The 20,744-nt window shown below is 37.8% G+C and overlaps 1 protein-coding gene across 1 annotated transcript; it reads left to right on the top strand.

The window, feature by feature from the left end:
• The first annotated feature begins 18,096 nt into the window (after positions 1 to 18,096).
• Positions 18,097 to 18,648, top strand: LOC114039317 (interferon tau-2-like). The gene has a single exon (XM_027857007.1). It carries the CDS (start codon positions 18,097 to 18,099, stop codon positions 18,646 to 18,648), a length of 552 nt encoding a protein of 183 aa, XP_027712808.1.
• The last annotated feature ends 2,096 nt before the right edge of the window (positions 18,649 to 20,744 follow it).

The following is a 20,744-nucleotide window of genomic DNA, read 5'->3' as shown; positions in this document are numbered from 1 at the left end:
TTCCTCTCCAACAGTTTCTATCCCCATCCCTCCCCCTTTAAATCTTTCAAGCCACTCATTTTCATCTTTCTTGTGCCCTTAGTCATTTTCTAGCTTGCATTATATTCCTTTGGTATATGCTTTACTCCTCAATTAGAAAGTAAACTCCTTTGCAGCAAGGATTGTGGTGGTTTTCCATCTCCTGCTTTCAATTCCCATCACAGTGGCTTGCATATGGAAGTAGTAGTAGTTATAGTAGCAGTAGTAGTATAATAATTAAAAGTATAATAATAATTGTTAGCATTTATGTAGGGCTTAAGGTTTGCAAAGTGATTTATAAATATTATCTCTTTTTATTCTCACAATGACCCTGGTCTACCTCCTCGTTTGAAGATTTATAAAGTACTTTATGAGTAGTTTCTCATTTGATCCTCACAACAACCCCAGCGGGTAAGAATTATTATTTCCATTTTATAGGTAAATATAAAAACAACTGCTAGACGTGCAATTAGGATTAATAATAATAATAATAGCAAACATTTACGTAGTGCTTACTATGTGCCAGGCACTGTGCTAAGTAGTTTACAACTATTATCTCATTTCATCCTCACAGCAACCCTGGGAGGTAGGTGCTAAAAACTATCCAATTTTATAGATGAGGAAACTGAGGCAAACAGATTTGTTTGTTAAGTGACCTGCCTAGGATCAGCACAGTAAGATCACATTTGAACTCAGGTCTTCCTGACTCCAAGTTGGTGCTATATCTACTGTACCACCTACCTGCCTCTGGGTTTAAATCCTGCCCCAGACATTTACAAGTTGTACAACCCTGGGAAAAGCCTCAGTTTCTTCATCTGTAATTTGGGGATAATAAAAGCATCTACCTCACAGGATTGTTGTAAACACCAAATGAGATAATAATTGTAAAATGCTTTGCAAACTATGAAGAAGTACTATGTAAATTCTAGCTATTGATGCAAAAAAAAAGATTCAAACAAGATGTTATCAGGATTCAAAGGAGGCAACTCTAACCAATTCTGTGCTGGAGGGGAGGGAAGCAAAGCAAGGAAGATATCATGAGGGAAATGGCGCTTGAGTGAGGCCTTGAAAAATGGGTAAGATTTCAACAGGTCATAAATCTCTTGAAACTGATTTTTGTTGGATTTTACTTAAGAATATTGTAAGATAGGACACAAGAAGAGATTTCTAGCGTCTCTTTAAGCTCATCGATTTTATGATGCCGTGATTCAAGTCTGTTACCTAAAAGAAAACCAAGTTTGCCTCTAAATCAGGAATATGTGAATGCACATTTTACTGAGTCCCAAATAGCATCTAATGACAAGAAACTGGGCTGTAGCCTTCCTTTCCTTCTCTCAGCATATTAAATCAGCCCCCTAGATTTCCTTTTGAGACTTGCTAACATTTGGGACCCTCATGGGGTTGTTGCACACAATGAAGCACCCCAGCACAGTTCTAAGCTGTCTTAGGGTAGTTAGGCAATACGGTGAATAGAGTGCTGTAAAGGAGTCAGGAAAACTTGCTTTTAAATCCAGGTGTGTGATCTTGGGCACATCATTTAACCTTTGTTTACCTCAGTTTCCTCATCTGTAAAATGGAAGTAATAATAACACCTACCTCACAGGACTGTTATGAGGATCAAAAGAGATAGTATTTATAAAGGCTTTAAATACAGTACCTGGCACATAGCAGGTGCTATATAAATGCTAGCTGTTTATTATTTATTAATATTATCTTGAAGTGTTCTTAGGTTGTGAGCCCGGATGTTATCTTGTCAATCGGCTCTCTGTTTACTGCTTGTGCAGGCTCACAGACTTGACGTCACACTCTGAAATCTTGGCTTTAGTCTGCGGTCTCAGCTGTGAGCCCGCTGTTCTGAGCCACCCTCAGCTGCATTTCCTTCACTTGGCAAAAGGGCAAACCACTTCTTCCATTTCCATTTTCATCATGTTGAATACACATTGTTTCCTTTTCTTTTATTGCATCACTTTTTACACTCAAAGAATTCTGGTATTTGGGAAACTTCAAACTGAAACTTGACTTCTTAAATGTTTCAAAATTATTCATGTGGAAAACCTCAAGAGTAGACAGAAATTTCATCTTTGAACAGCAGACAGTTTATTGAAGGCCACACGTTAAATGAATTTCCTTAATATAAAATCACTGCTTACATTTCAATTCTATTAGCCCTTTTTTTAACTGTGAAAGAATTACTAATTTTGCCTAATTGTTTTGTCTTGGTTATGATATCATAATGAGTATTCTCTAGCTTCCACTTTCCCAGAGGAAATCAGACTATGTTCACCCCTCAGGGCTCTAGGGGTGGCCCTGAGAGGTCGCAGTGTCTCTATTCTCTAATGCTATCTCCTTAAGCCCCCATTCTACTGCATTTCCCACACTGTTATCTGCAAATGATTAGCACCCCCGGTTCTATTTACCCAATTAACATCAATTAACATTTACAAAGGGGTATATACTTCAAAGATATGGGAAGCACAGAAATATAAACATTTTCCCCCAATGCCTTAGGGTCATACAGTCCCTATAACTCTTCAGTCCCTGGGGAGAGAGGGCTTACACTTAACATGGTTTCTAAATGACATGGGTGTCTGAATATAGCATCACCATAAGATGAGTATTAATCAGCTAACACTAACTAGCACAGATCTTGAAGGTCTCTCCTCATTCTTCAGGGCTTCTGTGTCATCTATATACCTTTGACTTGTTTTGTGTCTGTAACTGAAACAATGTATATACACACACACACACACACACACACACACACATTTTTTTGGGGCTTAGGCAATTGGGGTTAAGTGACTTGCCCAGGGTCACACAGCTGGTGTTAAGTGCTCTATCCACTGCGCCACCTAGCTGCCCCTAAACAATATTTTCTTAATTTTTTTGCAGTCTTTACCTGAACTCAACATTGCATTAAAATCACTGAGTTGTGAATCATATGTTGGCTTAATTTGGAGAATCTTGTCAATATATTTGTAGAACCTTCATAATTCTTTAATCTTTACAATAAACATTGGTGGACAAGCTGTGATAATCTTCATGGAATGTTCTTTGCTTGTGCTTTTCAGAAGCATTTTAAGGGAAGCCAAGATACTCAGTGGCACAGTGAATAAAGAGCTGTCACTTTACCTTTGTCTACCTCAGTTTCCTCAACTGTAAAATGAGGGTAATAATAGCACCTACCTCAAAATTGTTGCTAGAATCAAAGTAGATAATATTTGTAAAGTACTTAACACAGTACCTGGCACATAGTAGGCACTTAATAAATGCTTGTTCCCTTCCATGACTTGAGGTTTAGCTTCAGGTGCATGGATTAAAAATAAATCCTTTATTTGTTCTTTGGAGAAGAGCCTGAGAATCATTATTTCGTTGGACTGCAATTTCTTTGTCTCTTGAATTTATTTGTGGCAATGTCAGTCGTGAAACATTTCAGTCTCTCCTGGAGTGTACCAATAATTAGTCTTTGGAAAGACATCCCACATCTAGAATGATAGCCATTAAATTAATGTTTATAAATTACATAAAATGGTAGGAAGCTTACCACCTTTGTCCCCTTTACATCACTGTACAACCTGGACTAGGGAAATGGGAGGGGACTGAACAAGGCTGAGAGCCAATTGGTGTTTTCATTTGTGTCATGGGTTGCCACGGCCAAGAATATTCATTATATATTTGATAATCTGCTGATGATAAGCTTTTCTATGCTAAACGGGATAGGTCCTTGGGCAATAGATGTATCTGTCACTAAAAGTTCTTTCAGTCTAATAAAACCTTAGACTCTGGTCACATAGACTTCAGGCACCCATAGTCACCCTTATACTACACAATTATACATTCAAGTAGGACTTTTGTAAGTTTCTGGGTAATAATATTTTCATGCAAAATAGTATAAAAGAAATTGTCATTCTATAACAGCTAGACAGATATGTAAAACAATTTGAAGCTGTCAGCTATGCCAATCCATTTTATAATTTCTTTATAATGTAAATAACAATCAATATCCTTGTCTTAAACTGTCTCCTTCCCAGTCTTTATTCCACAAATCTGCCAAAGTGATATTTCTAAAATACAAGGCTATCTGTGTCACTCCTTTGCTTAAAAAGTTGCAGGGATCCCCGATTCCCTCTCAGAACAAATGCCTCCATTTGTCATTTAAAGCCCTTCATAATCTGACTCCAGCCTACATTTCCAGGCTCATTACACATTACTCACATTCAAACACTCCTCACACATGGCATTCCCTCTCTTTTTCCCATGTCTCTATACAGGCTGTGGTTGCTAAAGCCTCTTCCTGCCCAACAATGACTTTGCATGTAGCTTTTACTTTTATGTATATATTGTTTTTCTCTTGATAAGCTCCTTCAAAGTATTGGCTATTTTATAATTGTCTTTGTGCCCTCCCTCAACCTAACATAACACACGGCATGTAGGTTTAGATTGATTAATTCAAACTTGTATTCACTCTATTAAGGATGACTAGATGTGAATGCTGCATCTGCTACCACAGACAGATTACTTATCTCTTTGAGCTTTAGTTTCTTCATGTGTGTAAAGGGAATAATAATCATAGTGATTACCTCTCAGTAAGGATCAAATGATATAATGCATATAAAGTGCTTTGCAAACTTTAAAACACTACACAAATGTTATCATCATCATTGTCGTCATCACCATCATCATCATCGTCATCATCATCATTCTATGTTCAATGGAGTTAATATAGAAACAGCCCCAGAACAAGTTGTTCTCCTGTTGTTCTTTAATGTGTAATGTTTGGTAGAGTTATATGCAGGTAGATAAAATGATTAATAAGTAATCTTAGTCTTAGAGAAGAAATGATAAAATATTTGTTTAACTGTTTTTCTTTAGCACAAAGGAAGATTCAATGTGGGAGGTTTGGGAAATGGCATATATCAGAAAGTTACTATGATGTAAAGATCAAAAGCCATGAATTAAACTTTAAAAGCTGCTTGTTGAATTGAATGTAGTTCAGCTAAGCTTAATGACTAATGAATCCTTTTCAGCAGCATTGTTTTATACTATTAATTTCTATGGGAAGTAAAGAATTTTCTAGCTGGATAGAACTTCAATATCATTGGCCATTCTCTTTATAGCATAGATGAGGGTAAAATAGATAAAGTCTAGAAGAGCAAAATGGCATCTAAAGTCACATAAGTAACTAGTGGTAGAGTTAAGATTAGAACCTTGATTTCTTAATTCCTACTTCAATACTCTTTTCATCAGAGCCAGAACTATAACAGGACCATCAGAGCTTTGTCCCAGGGGAAAAAATTTAGAGGGGGCCACATCACCACCCAAATTCACTGGCCACCTTCTTCAATCCCTTGCTTAGCTCTATTGTCAGCAGTGGTCTCCCTCGTACACACTGCATCTCCCTATGACCAGTAAACTGAGAAAGCTCAGACAGCTTCATCTAAAGCTTCCTCCCACTCCCATCTTGAGTTCCTTCCCCATTCACTTTTTCCCTTTACAAAGCACACTGACCTTGTTCGGTTTTGTGGTTCTTCCCCTAGGGCAGGGACATTTGCAAGATGCCAACAACTTCATCTGGAGCTTTCTTTTGCCTCTCCTGACCCCACCACCACCCATTGCCTATGAAGTGAAGGTAGGAAAGGTTATGGAATCCCTAGACTACATCACCTTGACTTCTGAATCATACAAGGAGAATAGTAACCACAGGCAGCCACCAAAGAAGTCGCTTCCCTAGGAAGAAGCTGACATCAACATCACTGTCTTCATCCATTATCATCTTGCCAGTTGAAGACAGCATTGGCAACAGTTGAAAGATATAGTATTAACAGTGCTGGATTTCAGATTTAGAGTCAAGACTTCAGTTTGAATTCCTGCTTTTACACTTATGTCTCAGAAACTATTGACAGCTCACTTCACTTCTCTAAACTATGTTTTCATTAACTAGCATATTCATTTCATTCATTTTCCTTAACTAGCACAATCTCTTAACTCATAAAGGGTTGCTTTCTAAAGCATCCCTGATAGGTTTGTTTAAATACTTTTTTTTCCCTTTGGGCAGGGAAGAGGACACACTACCTACTTCATTTGGGGACAGCTTAGCATTGTCAATTAAATTGTGAGAGAGCTTTCAGATCAATATTAAGCCAGTCTCCCTCTAACTTATACCTAGTAGACCCAATTCTTCTCTCTGAAGCTACACAGAATAAGTCTAAACCTTCTAAATACAGCCTTCAAAATTTTGAAGACAATAGTCATGGCATCCCTAATCTTCTCCAAGATAAAGATGCCTCCAATCTTTCCTCATGAAATTGAATTTCATTTCTTTATCCAGGTCATTCTCCATTAGACACATTTCAGAATCATTGTGATCTTCAGAATGATGCCCTAGAAACTGTCAAATAATCCAGATCCCATCTGCATTAATTGCCTACTATGCACAAGGCACTAGGGACTGGAGTTATAAATACAGAGGCATCACAGTGCCTTCCCTCAAGGAGCTTACGTTCTACTGAGGGGGTAGAGAGAATAAAACACGATCACTGATAAGTAAATACAAGATACCTACAGATGTAATCTAGGTTTGTGGGTGAATTTTAAGGTGCTTATATATCAGGTTCAACCTGGGGGCCTCTGACCCCAAAGACAAGGATCAAGTCTTCTCTCTCTCTAGCTCTTCTCCACCCCAGAATAACTCACAAGGAAATCTCTAAAACAAAGCTCAGACCTCCCTAAAAGGCAGTGAACAGCATCATTCTAGAAAAGATATTCAGTGTATGATATATCTATCATGTATAAGACAAATGTTTATTTTTCTACTGCCAAAAATGTACAGTAACATAGTAAGAACTCAAAATTTAGGCATGAACAAATATGGCATCAAAAATATTTCAAAGAGCCCATTTCACTCAGTGTATTTTCCCTGGAGGGTAAAGAGAATCTAGAGGGACTTCTGAATAGGTATTATGCATTCACTTCTGACTCATACTGTCTAAGCAATTTACAAGGTTCCGATCTCCTGACTAGGTAGAGAAAGCCTTTTTTTAGTCTTTCGGTCATCTTTCAGATGACTCTACTAGTGATTATTTCTTCCAGGAAGTGTGCAATTGATATAATCCTCCTCCCTCTGATTGGCAGAGATGGGAATCTTAAACTCAAGAACCTTCACCCATTATATAGCTGCCAAGGCTAAAAATTCCAATTCTCAGGATCACTAGTCACTGACCTATACTCGAGTTCGAAAAGAAGCACGGTGGCCAAGGTCTAAGTCTCACCACGTAAGCATATCTCCCACTGCCTTGTGCACATGTTGCAAGCTGCTGTTTTGCAGCGCAAGGGCTGGGAATGAGGAGAAAAGAAATCTCCTCCTCCTGTGCTAGAAGTCCAAGAAAAAGTACTAGAAGAGTCCCAAAAAATAAAGGCAGATTATTTCTCCTCAGTTGTTTTTCTAAACTTCAGAGAGGTGTAGTTTTTTTCACAAGAGTCTATGCTCCCTGACACTTGGTCCACTAGACTTTGAGACAGGCTCTCCCCACCCCTCCAGTAACTGGGGACCAATAGAAGCTCCATTTACGCCAGCAAACAAACAGATATTATTTTTTTTTTGCCACATTGGAGGGGCCCCACTTCAGCAAATCAGTCATTTCTCCTGATTATCCCTGGTATAGGAAATTAATAAAAAATGATGAATTTGAGGGAAAGGGTGGCACTAACAACTGAGGGAGGGGAGCAAATCAACAGAAGGGACAGAGCACAGTATTTTTCTGGATGCTATATTTCTATTAGTGCAGATTTAGAATACATTTCTTATTTTTATATCCATCTTTCACTGTTGATGAATATTAATGTTCCTGATTATTATAATATTTAGAGCTGGAGTAAACCTTAAGGATGACCTACTCAGCCTCCCTCATTTTACTAATGAGGAAACAAGAATCAGAGAAGTAGAGTAACATGCTCCAAGTAAGAGACAAGATTTGAACTGAAGTCCTCAAATTTGTGACTTATTCTACTAATATGTCATGCTCCTGGTCAACTTTAATCTTTTTCATAAAAATGACCATTAAACCAGGTTTCCTGTGCTTGTGACTTTGGCTTTGTGAATCTCAAATAAGGATTTTAAATTCATCTCTATTGAGTTTCATATTGTTAGCTTGGGGTCATTGCTCCAACCAACTGATATCTTTGCAGATTTGATTGCATTCTCCAACAGAACAGTTATCTCTCCTAGTCATGTATTGATAAGGATTTGAAGTAGAGGGCTAGAGTGGATTAATCCTTCTACCTTAGTAGAGATGAAATTGTCAACAAAGCAAGATAAGAATTTATCAGATGCTCTATTCTTTTTTTTTTTTTGCTAGGCAATGGGGTTAAATGACTTTCCCAGGCTCACACAGATGGTAAGTATTACGTGTCTGAGGCTGCATTTGAACTCAGGGCCTCCTGACTCCAAGGCCGGTGCTCTATCCACTGTGCCACCTAGCTGCCCCCAGATGCTCTATTCTTAACAGAGACTTCCAGCAGGTTGCTACAGTAGTTGAAGATGGACATTGCTACTATATCTTGCCTCTGTGCTCATTTTGTGTTTTGTATTATGAAAGCATCGTCTATATCCTCCATCTGATTTATTAGTCTGTAACATTAAACCTCAGTGTCTCTTAGAACATGCTACTCTCTTACATATGGGGCTTTTAAACATACACTCAGGGTATTAGAATAGAGTTTCAGAATTATCAGCATAGATAGACTTTACTCAAAACCTGACAAACCGCCAATAGGGTTGGTACCAAATACTGTCACAATATGTGAACTACCAAAGGGAGGGAAATACAGACAAAATCAAATCCTCTCCTTGTTGCCTGCTTGCTGGTCAGAGGACCAGAAGATAATCACAGAGATACACCTAAATCAGAAGTCTTCTCTAGAAAGGCAGATAATGAAATTTTTCCTTCCTGAGCCCTAGAGGCTTGACTCTCACTCTGCTAACAATCATAATTATCTAGTTGTGCTTGGTTACAACAAAGTAACAGCCAGCATAATTATCCGCCAGGAACCACTCTCTCTTTTCTAAACACCTGTGTTGCCACAGTCATCACAGTCCAGAAAAATAATAGCATGAATGTTAACAATATATTTCATCTAGTCCCCACAGACTGGGCTTCTCCAGTTACAGTGTGAATACCCAGGGACAGAGGACCAGCCAGCCCATTCAGATAGGCATCTCTAAGCTGAACCCTATCCTGAGACCATCACCATCAAGTCCCCCTCAGTGGGGAGTTCTGGGTCTGGATTCCTGCACAGCACAATACCAAAGGCACAGACAACCCAAGGGACCAAGACACCATTTCTGTTCTGAGCCATCCCTCCCAGAGGAATGGTAACCAGCTAACATACATGCAGAAACATGAGAAAGAAGCACCCAGGCAGTCCAGACCACACCACTTCACCTCTCTCACACATGTCCTCTCGCTTCTACTCCTCATTCTTGTTCTAAAGCTCTTTCTGCAATAGCAACAAGGAATGGGTCAATTTTAATTTACTATCAGTGAAATTCCATATTCATCAAACTATGTGTTGGCTCCAGGTAGCCCCAGCAAGACAGAGAGGCTAGAATGGGCCTCAAGGTTATTGAGGCCAGCTCATGTCTTTCTACTCCCCACAGCCCAGGTTTCCCAATGCTAACTTCCTAAATAAAAAAAAAAATTAAAATCCCTTCTATTTCTCTTTCTTTCCTTTTTTTACATTTTACTTTCTTTTTTAAATTTTTTTTTAGACAATTGGAGTTAAGTGACTTACCTAGGGTCACACAGCTAGTAAGTGTCAACTGTTTGGTCTGAGTCTGAGACCGGATTTGAACTCAGGTCCTCCTGACTTTAGGGCAGGTGCTCTATCCACTGCACCACCTAGCTGCCCCTCTTTTTCTTTTTATTCTCTCCCAAACTCTCTCCACCATGCCTCAAATCTTAGATTCATGGGTTTCTGGGCGGATGCATATCTTTTTTTTTTTTTTTTAGGCAATTGGGGTTAAGTGACTTGCCCAGGGTCACACAGCTAGTAAGTGTTATGTGTCTAAGGCCAGATTTGAACTCAGGTCCTGCTGACTTTAGGACCGGTGCTCTATCCACTGCACTACCTACCTGCCCCAAATAGATTTTTTTTGTTTGCTTTTTTTGTTTGTTTTATGGTGCATATCTTCTTAACCTACAGTGATAATTGTGCACCTCTTTAATCAGATATTTCTTCTGTAAAAGGCATGCCTTCCTATTACCATGTTTTAGTCATTATCCCATCCCACTAAGTCTTAGTAATACCTTTGAGGTCATGTGTTTATCTTTATGGTAAATTATGAAGATTAGTTTGGTTTCTATTACTCAGACTCAGTGTTTTATATACAGCTATCTGAGGTCATAAGTAATATTGTTCCCAGCCTTCTCTGTTATTTTCTCCCTTGAATTGGTAGATAGCTCCTTCACCGTCATCCTTCTTTCTGTGTCATGCTTATTACCTTCTATGACATCCAGTTTTAGATTTTATGTACACATTTTTTTTCCTTCCTCATAAATTTTAAGTTTAAAATCTTATAGTTTAGGGGCAGCTAGGTGGTGCAGAAGATAGAGCACCGGCCCTGGAGTCAGGAGGGCCTGAGTTCAAATCTGGCCTCAGACACTTGACGCTTACTAGCTATGTGACCATGGGCAAGTCACTTAACCTCATTGCCAAACCAAAAAAAAACCAAAAAACAAAAAACCTTATAGTTTTGGATTTTATGTATTTTTCTCTTTCCATCAAACTTCAGTTTAAAATATTCCCCAGTAACACCTAATTCAGCTAATAGAATGTCATCCCCCTAAAAATGCTGATTTTTCCTGTCGCCTTTCTCTGTTTTTCAAAGTCACCAACTACTAAGTTCTCAAAGTCTGCGTTTCTGTATTTACCTTCTAATGAGTTATTTCCCTGTTGTGTTTGCAGGTGCACATAGAAAGGTTCATTAGTAATTTAATATGCCCAGAAACCTTTGGTTCTTTCAAGTTATACCTGAGTGCTGTGATGTGGTATAAAGAGAAGCAAAATCTTGTGCAGTGGGAATAGCACTGAATTTGCAGAGAGAGGACCTGGGCTAGAGATTCAGATTTTCTGTTTACTAATCATGTGACCTTAGGTAAGTGACTTACCTTCTCTTATATTGTTTCCTGCTCTATAAAATGAGAACTAAATGTAAAATTATATAATCATAACATAATAATATAACTTTTGCAATATAAATTATAAATGAAGACTAAATGTAAAAAATGGACCTAATAAACTTTAATTTCTCTTCTAACCTCGTATGGTTTTATGTTTATATGACTTTATGTAGAATTAACTCTACAGGTAGTCACAGGGTTTGATGTTTTTCTCTTCAAGGCTGTGTCTGCCATCTGGAGAAGGTGCTACCATAGGCACCATTGCTTCAAACTAGAACACTTGTCTCACTTCAATGTCATAGTTGTCTACAATAGGAGGATTACCCAACCAAGTTCTTTGCTCTTACATATGTGTAGTATGGTTCTGGAGTCAACTACATTCATCTAAATACTATACAGCCTGCTGCTTGACTCTTTACATTTATACTCATCATCTTGAGTCCTAGGGAAATCCAGGGGAGGATCTTTAAATATTCTCTTATTAACCATTAAAATTATAACTCTCATACATTTACCAATTAGCTTAGAGAACCCACTCCAGTTTGTAAAGAGTTTAATAGAAAAACCTCTTTTCCCATAAGATATATATGTAGATGATATATGTACATATATATTATATATTGATATATATATATATATGATATGTGCATAAGATGTGTGTGTTTACATATGTGTGTATTTCCAAACCCAATCTCCTAGGTTTAAATAAACATCAAAGTTATGGGCTCTAAAATTTATTAACAATGTAACAAATTATAACAAAATTATTTACAATGTTTTAGCTGTAAAAAAGCTCATAGCCAGAACCATTCCAGACCATCACTGTAATAGCAGATGACTTCTGATCACTTCCAAGAACATAGTCCCACCATTTACTTCACCTAGGATATCAGTTAAAGTCTCTTCTCAAGAATTCACTTCATCCTCTTCAAGAGATGCTATGACAGTTCCTTCAGGAAAGATCTCTTCATCCCCTTTCTCTTTGTCCTCTACAGCTTCTCTCAAGCCATAACTCACCAGTTTCTCCAAAATGACAGGTAAACTACCAATAACTGAAGATTCCATCTAGTTCCTAAAGCTACAACGCCTCTCCAGATTCCCTCCCCCATTCTTCACCATGCCAGTCAGGGCTGGGGGTCACTAGCATTTTTTTTAATCAACAGAAATCAATTTATAAGCTGGGAAATGACAAGAACTGATCAGAGAAGCAGTTCATTGGGACCACTGGCTTGGGTTGTCAGTGATAGAGACTGTGATAGGCTCCTTCTACACCTTCCCTCTCTGAGAGGGAGGGGAAACAAGAAGTGAAGAGCTTGGATCAATACTGGTGACTGGCTTTGCCCAGCTCTTTGGGCACAGGGGAAAAAAGATGCTGTGGCTTGGCTTTTGTGCCTCACCAGCCTCATCCATTGTCACTTCGGCCTTCCTGTTCTGGCTATGTGTTCCACTTATGCCTGACGTGTATCAGGAAACTATCCCATCTTCATGAATCTATGAATCATCAGCAAAGAGAGCTGGAAGGTCCACACACTACCTGTGCCTCTCCTGGTGTCCTGTTATACCTCCACATTAACATCATGGGCATTTGGGAACTCTGGGTTAAAATGCTAATTCAGTACCATTCAGGTACTTTATGAACCATGTATTTTCCCAAGGTAATGCCACAAGAATTATGAACTGAGAGTTATAGTTATCATCCCCTTTCTACTTACATTCAACTCAATTTAACCAACTCTGCCCTGAATCTGTGAGTTATTTGCTTCCCAAAGCCAGCTGATTTCTTTTTCTTCTTAAAAAAAGAAAAGAAATAATTTTATGGGGAAAACAAAACAAAACAAAATGATACGTTTAATTCTATTTGTAGTTTTCCTGAGATACTTATCTAGCCCTCATGTAAGATGAAAAACATTACTTCAATTTTTAAAAGAATTGACTCCTTGTGGGAAACTCTGTATTTCAGAATGTCTTGCTAAAAGTTTCAGCCAGCCCAAACTACTGCACCTGGGGTAAATGACTTGCCCAGGGTCACACAGCTAGTAAGTGTCAAGTGTTTGGTGTGAAGCTGGATTTGAATTGAGGTTCTCCTGACTTCAGGGCCGGTATTCTATCCACTGAGCAAGTCATTTACCCCAATTGCCTATAAATAAATAAATAAATAAATAAATGAATAAATAAATAAAAAAAGTTTCAACCAGTCACCATCTCAATGTGAGGGAAATAGATCCTGAGAATATAAAAAGAAATGAGAGACAATAACTTAGAATTATCCTTAAAAGCTTAAATTTTAATGGTGTTTTACCTTTGGAATTAACAAAAAAAAACAAACAACAACCCTCTAAGATCCATTGAGGTGAGCCATTCTTAAGTGACTTCCAATAATGAGATCTTTTGCATTAAAAGATAAGTGTAGTTGACTCAGGAAATTTACTCCCTGGAGCTGACTTAAGGTCTTTAGATCTGTATTGAAGGACCAAGCACATTTGTCTAGTCATCTCTAAGCAACACATGACAACTTGAACCAGTAGATGGCAGCATCATTTAAATCAACTAATGACTGATTTTTTTAGAACATTGGCCTCATGTGGAATAAGTAATTTTAGGTGGGACCTGGCCTGAACAACAAGGAACATGTGATCAATTGAAGGGTGGGAAAATTGTTTGATTCCCACCCTATTCTCCTTGTGGCCTTGTCTCCAACAAAATGACACCATAGCCTTAAACATTCCCCCCTGATATCCCTTCTCACTTCTGGCTTTCCTGGGATGCATAGGGCATTAGCTTCTCAGAGATTATTGATATGACCAAGACATGAAAGTATTCTCAACCTCTGTCTCCCCTACTTCCATCACTTCCTGGCTACGGCAGACACTCCTCAGCGTCTAAAGCAATGACCATTGAGTAAGCCCACATGCACAATTTTTCTTTTCTCTTCTTTTTTGGTGAGAAAGAGTGGACAGCCATGGATGGATTGTGATTGTGATTACATTATCTCCTCCTCCCTCAAATACTGCAAACATACCCCTCTTTCAAACTTCCCCACCAGGCTCAAAATTATGACATTAATCTTTGACTCCAATGCCTCACTTTCCCCCATGCCACTTGTCCAATCAGTTGCCAAACCACATCATTTCTAGCATCATAATCTCTCTCATATATATGTTTCCTCTCTACTTATCTAGCTACTTCCAGCCCAAACTACTGCAATAGACTCCTAATTGGTTTCTCTGCTTCTAGTCTTGCCCCAAACTAATCCATCCATTTTCCTCAAGCACAGGTCTGACCATGTCACTGTCCTGCTCAATAAACTCCAGTGACTCCCTATTGTCTCTAGAATGAAATATTATTTCATCTTTATTTTATCCTTTTTCATTTTATTTTTGTCTGTTCTAAAAATCTATAATTATCAGTATAGTAGTTTGTGTGTCTAATTTATGAAGAAATAAACACACATGATGCTTGTAATAATGTGGGTATATGCTCAAAAAATGTTTACTGATAGGAGTGCACAATAAAACAAGGTATAGACCATCACTGTAGAAGAAATGCTAAAAGCTATCATGACTCAGCAGCTCACAGCAATTCTCCCTTCTTACTTGAAAGACACCGGGGAGAGAGAACATTTTTCCATTCATTTGAATTTTATGTATCTATACTTAATTCTAAAAATAGCCAGTTAAAAGACTTCATATCATTGCACAGTAAATCAAAAGGAAACAGTTATTGAATATCTGAGCAGCCTCTGATTGTGAGAAAGTGACCCTCTACCATGCCTAGAAGTAGACTTTGAATGTAATGGAACCTGGCATAACATATTATACATGCTCAAAGGTGCTGGTCCTCATGGCTCAGTCCTCCCAATATACAAATCTAGTTTATATCACAATTTCTTTTTTCTTGTTTTTAAAGGAATTTATATATTTATTTAGTATTTTGTTTTCCCCCAATTACATGTAAAAACAATTTTCGACATTTGCTTTTCAAATTGAGTTCCAAATTCTCTTTCTACCTCCACATCCCTCTCATTGAGAAGACAAGTATTTTGATGTAGGTTATACATGTGTAGTCACGCAAAAGATATTTGCACATTAGTCATGTTGTAAAAGAAAACAGACCAAAACACAAACCTTAGAAAAAATAAAGTCAAAAAAATGCTTCATTCTGTATTCAGATCACATCAATTCTTTCTCTGGAGATGGATGGCATTTTTCATCAAAAGTCCTTCTGAGTTGTCTTGGATCATTTTATTGCTGAGAATAGCTAAGCCATTCACAGTAGTATATCATAATTTCTAAGACTCTCTAGTGAGCACCTGCATTTCATGAAAATAAATGCCTACACAAATTAATAAAGGTGGTTAACCATTTTTTTATGGTAACAAAGAACTGGAAACAAAGGAAATGCCCATCAATTGGGAGAATGAGTAAATAAATTGAAAGACATGAGTGTAATGAAATACTATTGTGATGTAAGGAGTATTTACTATAGAGAACTCAGACAAGCATGGGAAGACATATGAACAGATGCAGAATGAAGTGCACAGAACCAGGCAAAAAACATACACAATGACTACAATATAAGTGGGAAGAACAAAATAAAAAGCCAAAAAAAAAAAGACAGTGAACATTGTAATTTTAAGGACCAAGTTTGGCCCCAAAGAACAGAAAAAAAGGTATATATACTTTCCTTCCTTCTTTGGAGAGGGGAGGAATATGAGTATAGAATACAAAATATACAATCAGATATAATCAGACTGTTAACGGGTTGGTTAACCTTTCTAAACTTTTTTGTCATCTATTTCTTATTTATAATAAAATAATAATAATAATAATAATAATAATAGCTAGCATTTACATAGTATCTACTATGTACCAGGCACTGTGCTATGCATTTTGAACATATAATTTCAATTTGACCCTCACAACAGCTCTGGTAGGAAGATGTTATTAATATACTCATTTTACAGATGAAAAAACTGGCAAACAGAGGTTAAGTGACTTGTCCAAGGTCATGCAGCTTTTAAGAGCCTGAAGACAGATTTGAACTTAGGTCTTCCTGACTCCAAGTTCAGCATTCTATCAACTGTGCCACCTAGCTGCCTTTGTTACAGAGAACCATACACATATACACACATGTATATGGTGTCTTTGAAGCCATCCAGTCCAAAAACCTCATTTTACACATGAGGAAACTGTGGCTTAGAAAAGTAAAAGGGCTTGCTCATGATCACCTACATAGGAAGTGATAGAGGCAGGATTGGACACAGGTCTTCCAATTCCAAAGCCAGTCTTCTTTTCACTGAAACACAATGAGGCTACTGGGATGCACATTAAACATGATGAAAATGGAAGCAGGAAAAGTGATTTCGCCTTTGGCCAATTATTCCCCCTCCACAAAGAAAGTCCTCGAAAGCTCAAGTGATGAAACAGATCAAAAGGAAACTGCACATTAAATGTGGTGAAAATGGAAGTAGAAAAAGTGTTCTCCCTACTGAACAAGTGGAAATTCAGCTTGGCAGAATACAATGTAATGACATCATCATCTTGGGATGCAAATTGAAGCCAAGACAAGCCACAAGCCAAGAGTTTTTCCAAGGACTGGAACATACTACCAAAGGAGATTCAATGGATTCTAAATGAAAACAGAAACTGTCAAATCTGTCTTCTACTACAATCTAAGTTACCCTAAGACAGGCCTTTAATAGGTAACCCACAATAGCAATAACAGCCTGTTTTCCATGTTAGCAAGTCTCAAAGGAAAATCTATGGGGCTGAAATTGCCCACTTTTACTTAATCACGTAAAGAAAATAAAAATTGAGCCCAGTCTATTATTAAAAGTCATCCTTGATTCATTGAAGATATAGTCATACCTATCTTATTTTTAATCTAGTTTGGTTCTGTCTTACATAGCAGGCATGAATCACAGAATACTAGAATGCTAGAAGGGGGCAAGTATCTTGGAAATCATTTCAGTTCAATAGTTCAGTTCAAAAATTTTATATTCAATCGTAGTATGTTCTTAGGTTCAGACATACACACAGAAACACACATGCATATATATGTATATATATATATATACAGCAGTCTATTATAGACATGGTACAATGGAAGGAAGGAGACAGAGAGGGTATCATAGAAGAGGTCACACTTAGGCACTGAACAAGTAAGATGCCAGAAGATGGAGGAAAGTATTGCAGACGCACAACTACAAGGGAGTAGGAGAGAGCAGGATGGGACTAAAGCACTCAGATTTGGACCAAAAGTAAGCTAGAATACTTATCACCTCTGTATTTTTAGACAAGTCACTTAAACCTCTGAGAGCCTTAGATTTTCCTTAATAAAATCAAAATAATATTGGTTTATTGTGTGTTCACAAGAGTCTGCAGGAAGCATTTTGTAAACCTTAAATTTCTGCATAAATGTAAGTTATTATTATTATTGCAATTATTACAATGCTATAGGCAAAAGTAGATGAGGAGAGGAACTTTGGTGGGTACAATGGAGTAGGAAAGGATGGGCAGGTGGAAAGAGCTATTTCATAGGTAACTCTGATGAGATTTGATAATTGATTAGATTTGCACTATCATGTGCTAGATGCTGGACAGATACAAGATTACCAGAAGGAATCCCTTTTACACAAAACTTAATCCAGAATATATATAATGGTGAATTTAGCTGCCTTTTTAAAAAAATTCAAATGATTTTTTGATTTAAAATTTGTATCTTCAAAAACTGGAAACTAAGTATAAGAAAGGAGAAAGGAAAGGGAAATTCCATGCTAAGAAGTGAAAACTACACTCAGCACTATTTAAGAGAGAGTGGCTTAGAGGTCACACAACTCAAGAAGCTGAGACAAAGGCTCACTGGTCTCCCAGCTCAGCCAAACCAAATTATCTTCAGCATCACCATGACCTCCTGGACCTTGTTGACAATTACCCTGGTGCTTTTCTGCTCCAGCACCCTCTGCTCCCTAGGCTGTGACCTGACTCAGGGCCTGCAGGAAGATTTCTCACTCCTGAACCAAATGAGCACATTTTCCCTGGTGCCATGTTGGAAGGACAGGACCAACTTCAACTTCCCAAAGAAAGTCATGGAAGGCAGCCAGCTCCAGAGGGAAAATGTCACAGTCATTGTTCATGAGATGCTCCAGCAGATCTTCACCATCTTCAGCCTGAATGCCACTCCCGCAGCATGGAATCAGACCCAGCTCATACAACTGCTCAGTGGACTGGATCAGCAACTGGAACAGCTAGAGAGCTGTCTTGGGCAGGGTATAGAATGGGAAGAACCTTCCTGGGAAAGTGAGAACCCCAGGTTGGCCCTGAAGAGCTACTTCCAAGGAATAAGGCAGTACCTACAAAGTAAAGAATATAGCCACTGTGCCTGGGAAATCATGAGCGTAGAGATCAGCAGGGCCTTTCTGTTCATGAGCAAAATCACAAGGAAACTCAGGCACTGAGGATGAAGAATTGGACTCTAAGAACACTTCAGCTTCTTGACCAATTTCCTATTTCCTGAAACCCAGCATTCAAGAGTTAAAAAGGACTGTCATTTCCATATCAACTGGAAAACATCTGAATTCACTCTATTACTTTTATGTTTTGGTTTTTTTGTGTGAGGTAATTGGGGTTAAGTGAGTTGCCAGGGTGTCACAGCTAGTAAGTGTTGAATGTCTTAGATTGGAACTCAGGTCCTCCTGACTCCAGGGCTGGAGCTCTAACTACTGAGTCACATAGCTACCCTTGCTGGATTGGTTTTAAAATAATTTAAGCTGTCATTTGTAAAAAATGTAAGATCTAAGAATACAGAGAAGTTTCATCTGTGCTTAGTAGTTAAATAGTTGTAATGTTTTATGATTGATATTGATATTTATTATATTATATTTGTTATATTATTGTTTTATCTTTATATAATATTTAATATAATATTTGTAATAATAATAGATATTTATTTATTCTGGTAATAATTATTATTCATTGAGGAAAGTATATATTTATATGGTATTAATATAATGTCATTTTTATATTAAATGTAATTTTTTAAAAACCTTTTGCCCAATTATGTTTTACTAAATTAGCTCTCACTGAAAAGCTAACTAGATGTTCCCAAGGGAACAGATAACAGATTCAGTGGAACAATTCAATTCAAGCAACATTTATTAAGCACTTACTCTGCACAAGGCACTAAAGGAGAAGAAAAATTATCCAGTTCCTTCCCTCAGAAAGCTTATAGTCTAATGTAGGGTTTCATAGCCTTGGGTCCACAGGGTCTGTGGAGAAATTTCAGGAGCTTTTTGAATTTGGATAAGAAAAAGATTACATCTTTAATTTCTCTAAACTCTAATTGTAACTTGGCATTCTTTTCAACTGTCAAAAAAATTTATTCTGAGGAGTCCATAGACTTCACTGTACTTTCTCACACAAAAACAAAGAATCCCTCTTCTAATGGGAGTATGCAACACGTACCCAAAAACAAGTGACCCAAGAGAAGATGAAATCAAGGCAAAAAGACAGAGGGCCAAAAACAAGTGGTCCAATAGAATTTTATGAGGGAGAGAACACCTTTAGCTGAGAGAATGAAGGGCAGCTTCCTGGAGGAAGAGGCATTGGAACTGGACTTTGAAGGAAAAAGAATATACCAGAACTATTCTTTGTGAGGTTCTCCAGCAGATCTTGTTGGTCAAAAACAAACCCCCAAAACTAAAAAAAAAATGTTTTCATAAAGAATTTTATGTTGGTTCAGCAGAGAAGGGAGCCAGAAAACAAACAACTCCTTCCCCTTAATCTCTGTTAAGTTCCATATTATATAGAGTTCAAGCAAGGGTACAGGATGAGTAGCTTGCACATATGTAGGTTGCTTGAAATGTGAATCAGCACATAAGTATAAACATTGAATAAAATTTGGCTGAATGGCCTCTAGTCTAGAAGACACAAATCTGACAGAAAAGACTGCAGGGTCCAGATATGATAGGATAAAACATCCTTAGCTCTGTTTGGATTCAGATAACTCAGTTTTCCAACCATGCAGTATCAAATCCACCTCATAGCCAGACTCAGGAATAGCCAGGTGGGTAACATTCCTTTTCAAAAGAACATAATGGGGAAACTGAGCCAGGAAGAGCCCATCTTAGATGGAGGCTAAAATTGTCCTCTCAGCTTTGTCAGATGCTGACTTCCCACTATTATGACATTCCCTCTGAGTAGCTTGTGGCATTCCTCTCAGATGGTGGATTATTGATTATCAATGGATTATTAAGATCCATCAGACAACTCAAAATAAATCCCACCAATTTTTATGTCAAACAACAAGTGTCACTAATAGCAGCTTAGGAAAAAACTTTTCCAGCATTTACATCGCATACTTAAATTTGTCCTGGTGTAAAAAGCCAAGTGTATACTTGCAAGTTCTCACCAAGCCACAACCCAAACAAGCTTTGTGGCTAGTTTGCACATTAAAACAACAACCAACAATAGCCATTAGCAGTAATCACATTATGAAAAGTTGCTTGACCTAATTGATACAAAAAGTTCACCAATTTGAAACTTGAAACAAACC

This window comes from Vombatus ursinus, unplaced genomic scaffold (assembly GCF_900497805.2).
Source record: "Vombatus ursinus unplaced genomic scaffold, bare-nosed wombat genome assembly UNPS02011828.1, whole genome shotgun sequence".
Classification (NCBI taxonomy): domain Eukaryota; kingdom Metazoa; phylum Chordata; class Mammalia; order Diprotodontia; family Vombatidae; genus Vombatus; species Vombatus ursinus.
Note: the sequence above shows the minus strand (reverse complement) of the source record. Positions and strands in the feature narration are given on the sequence as shown.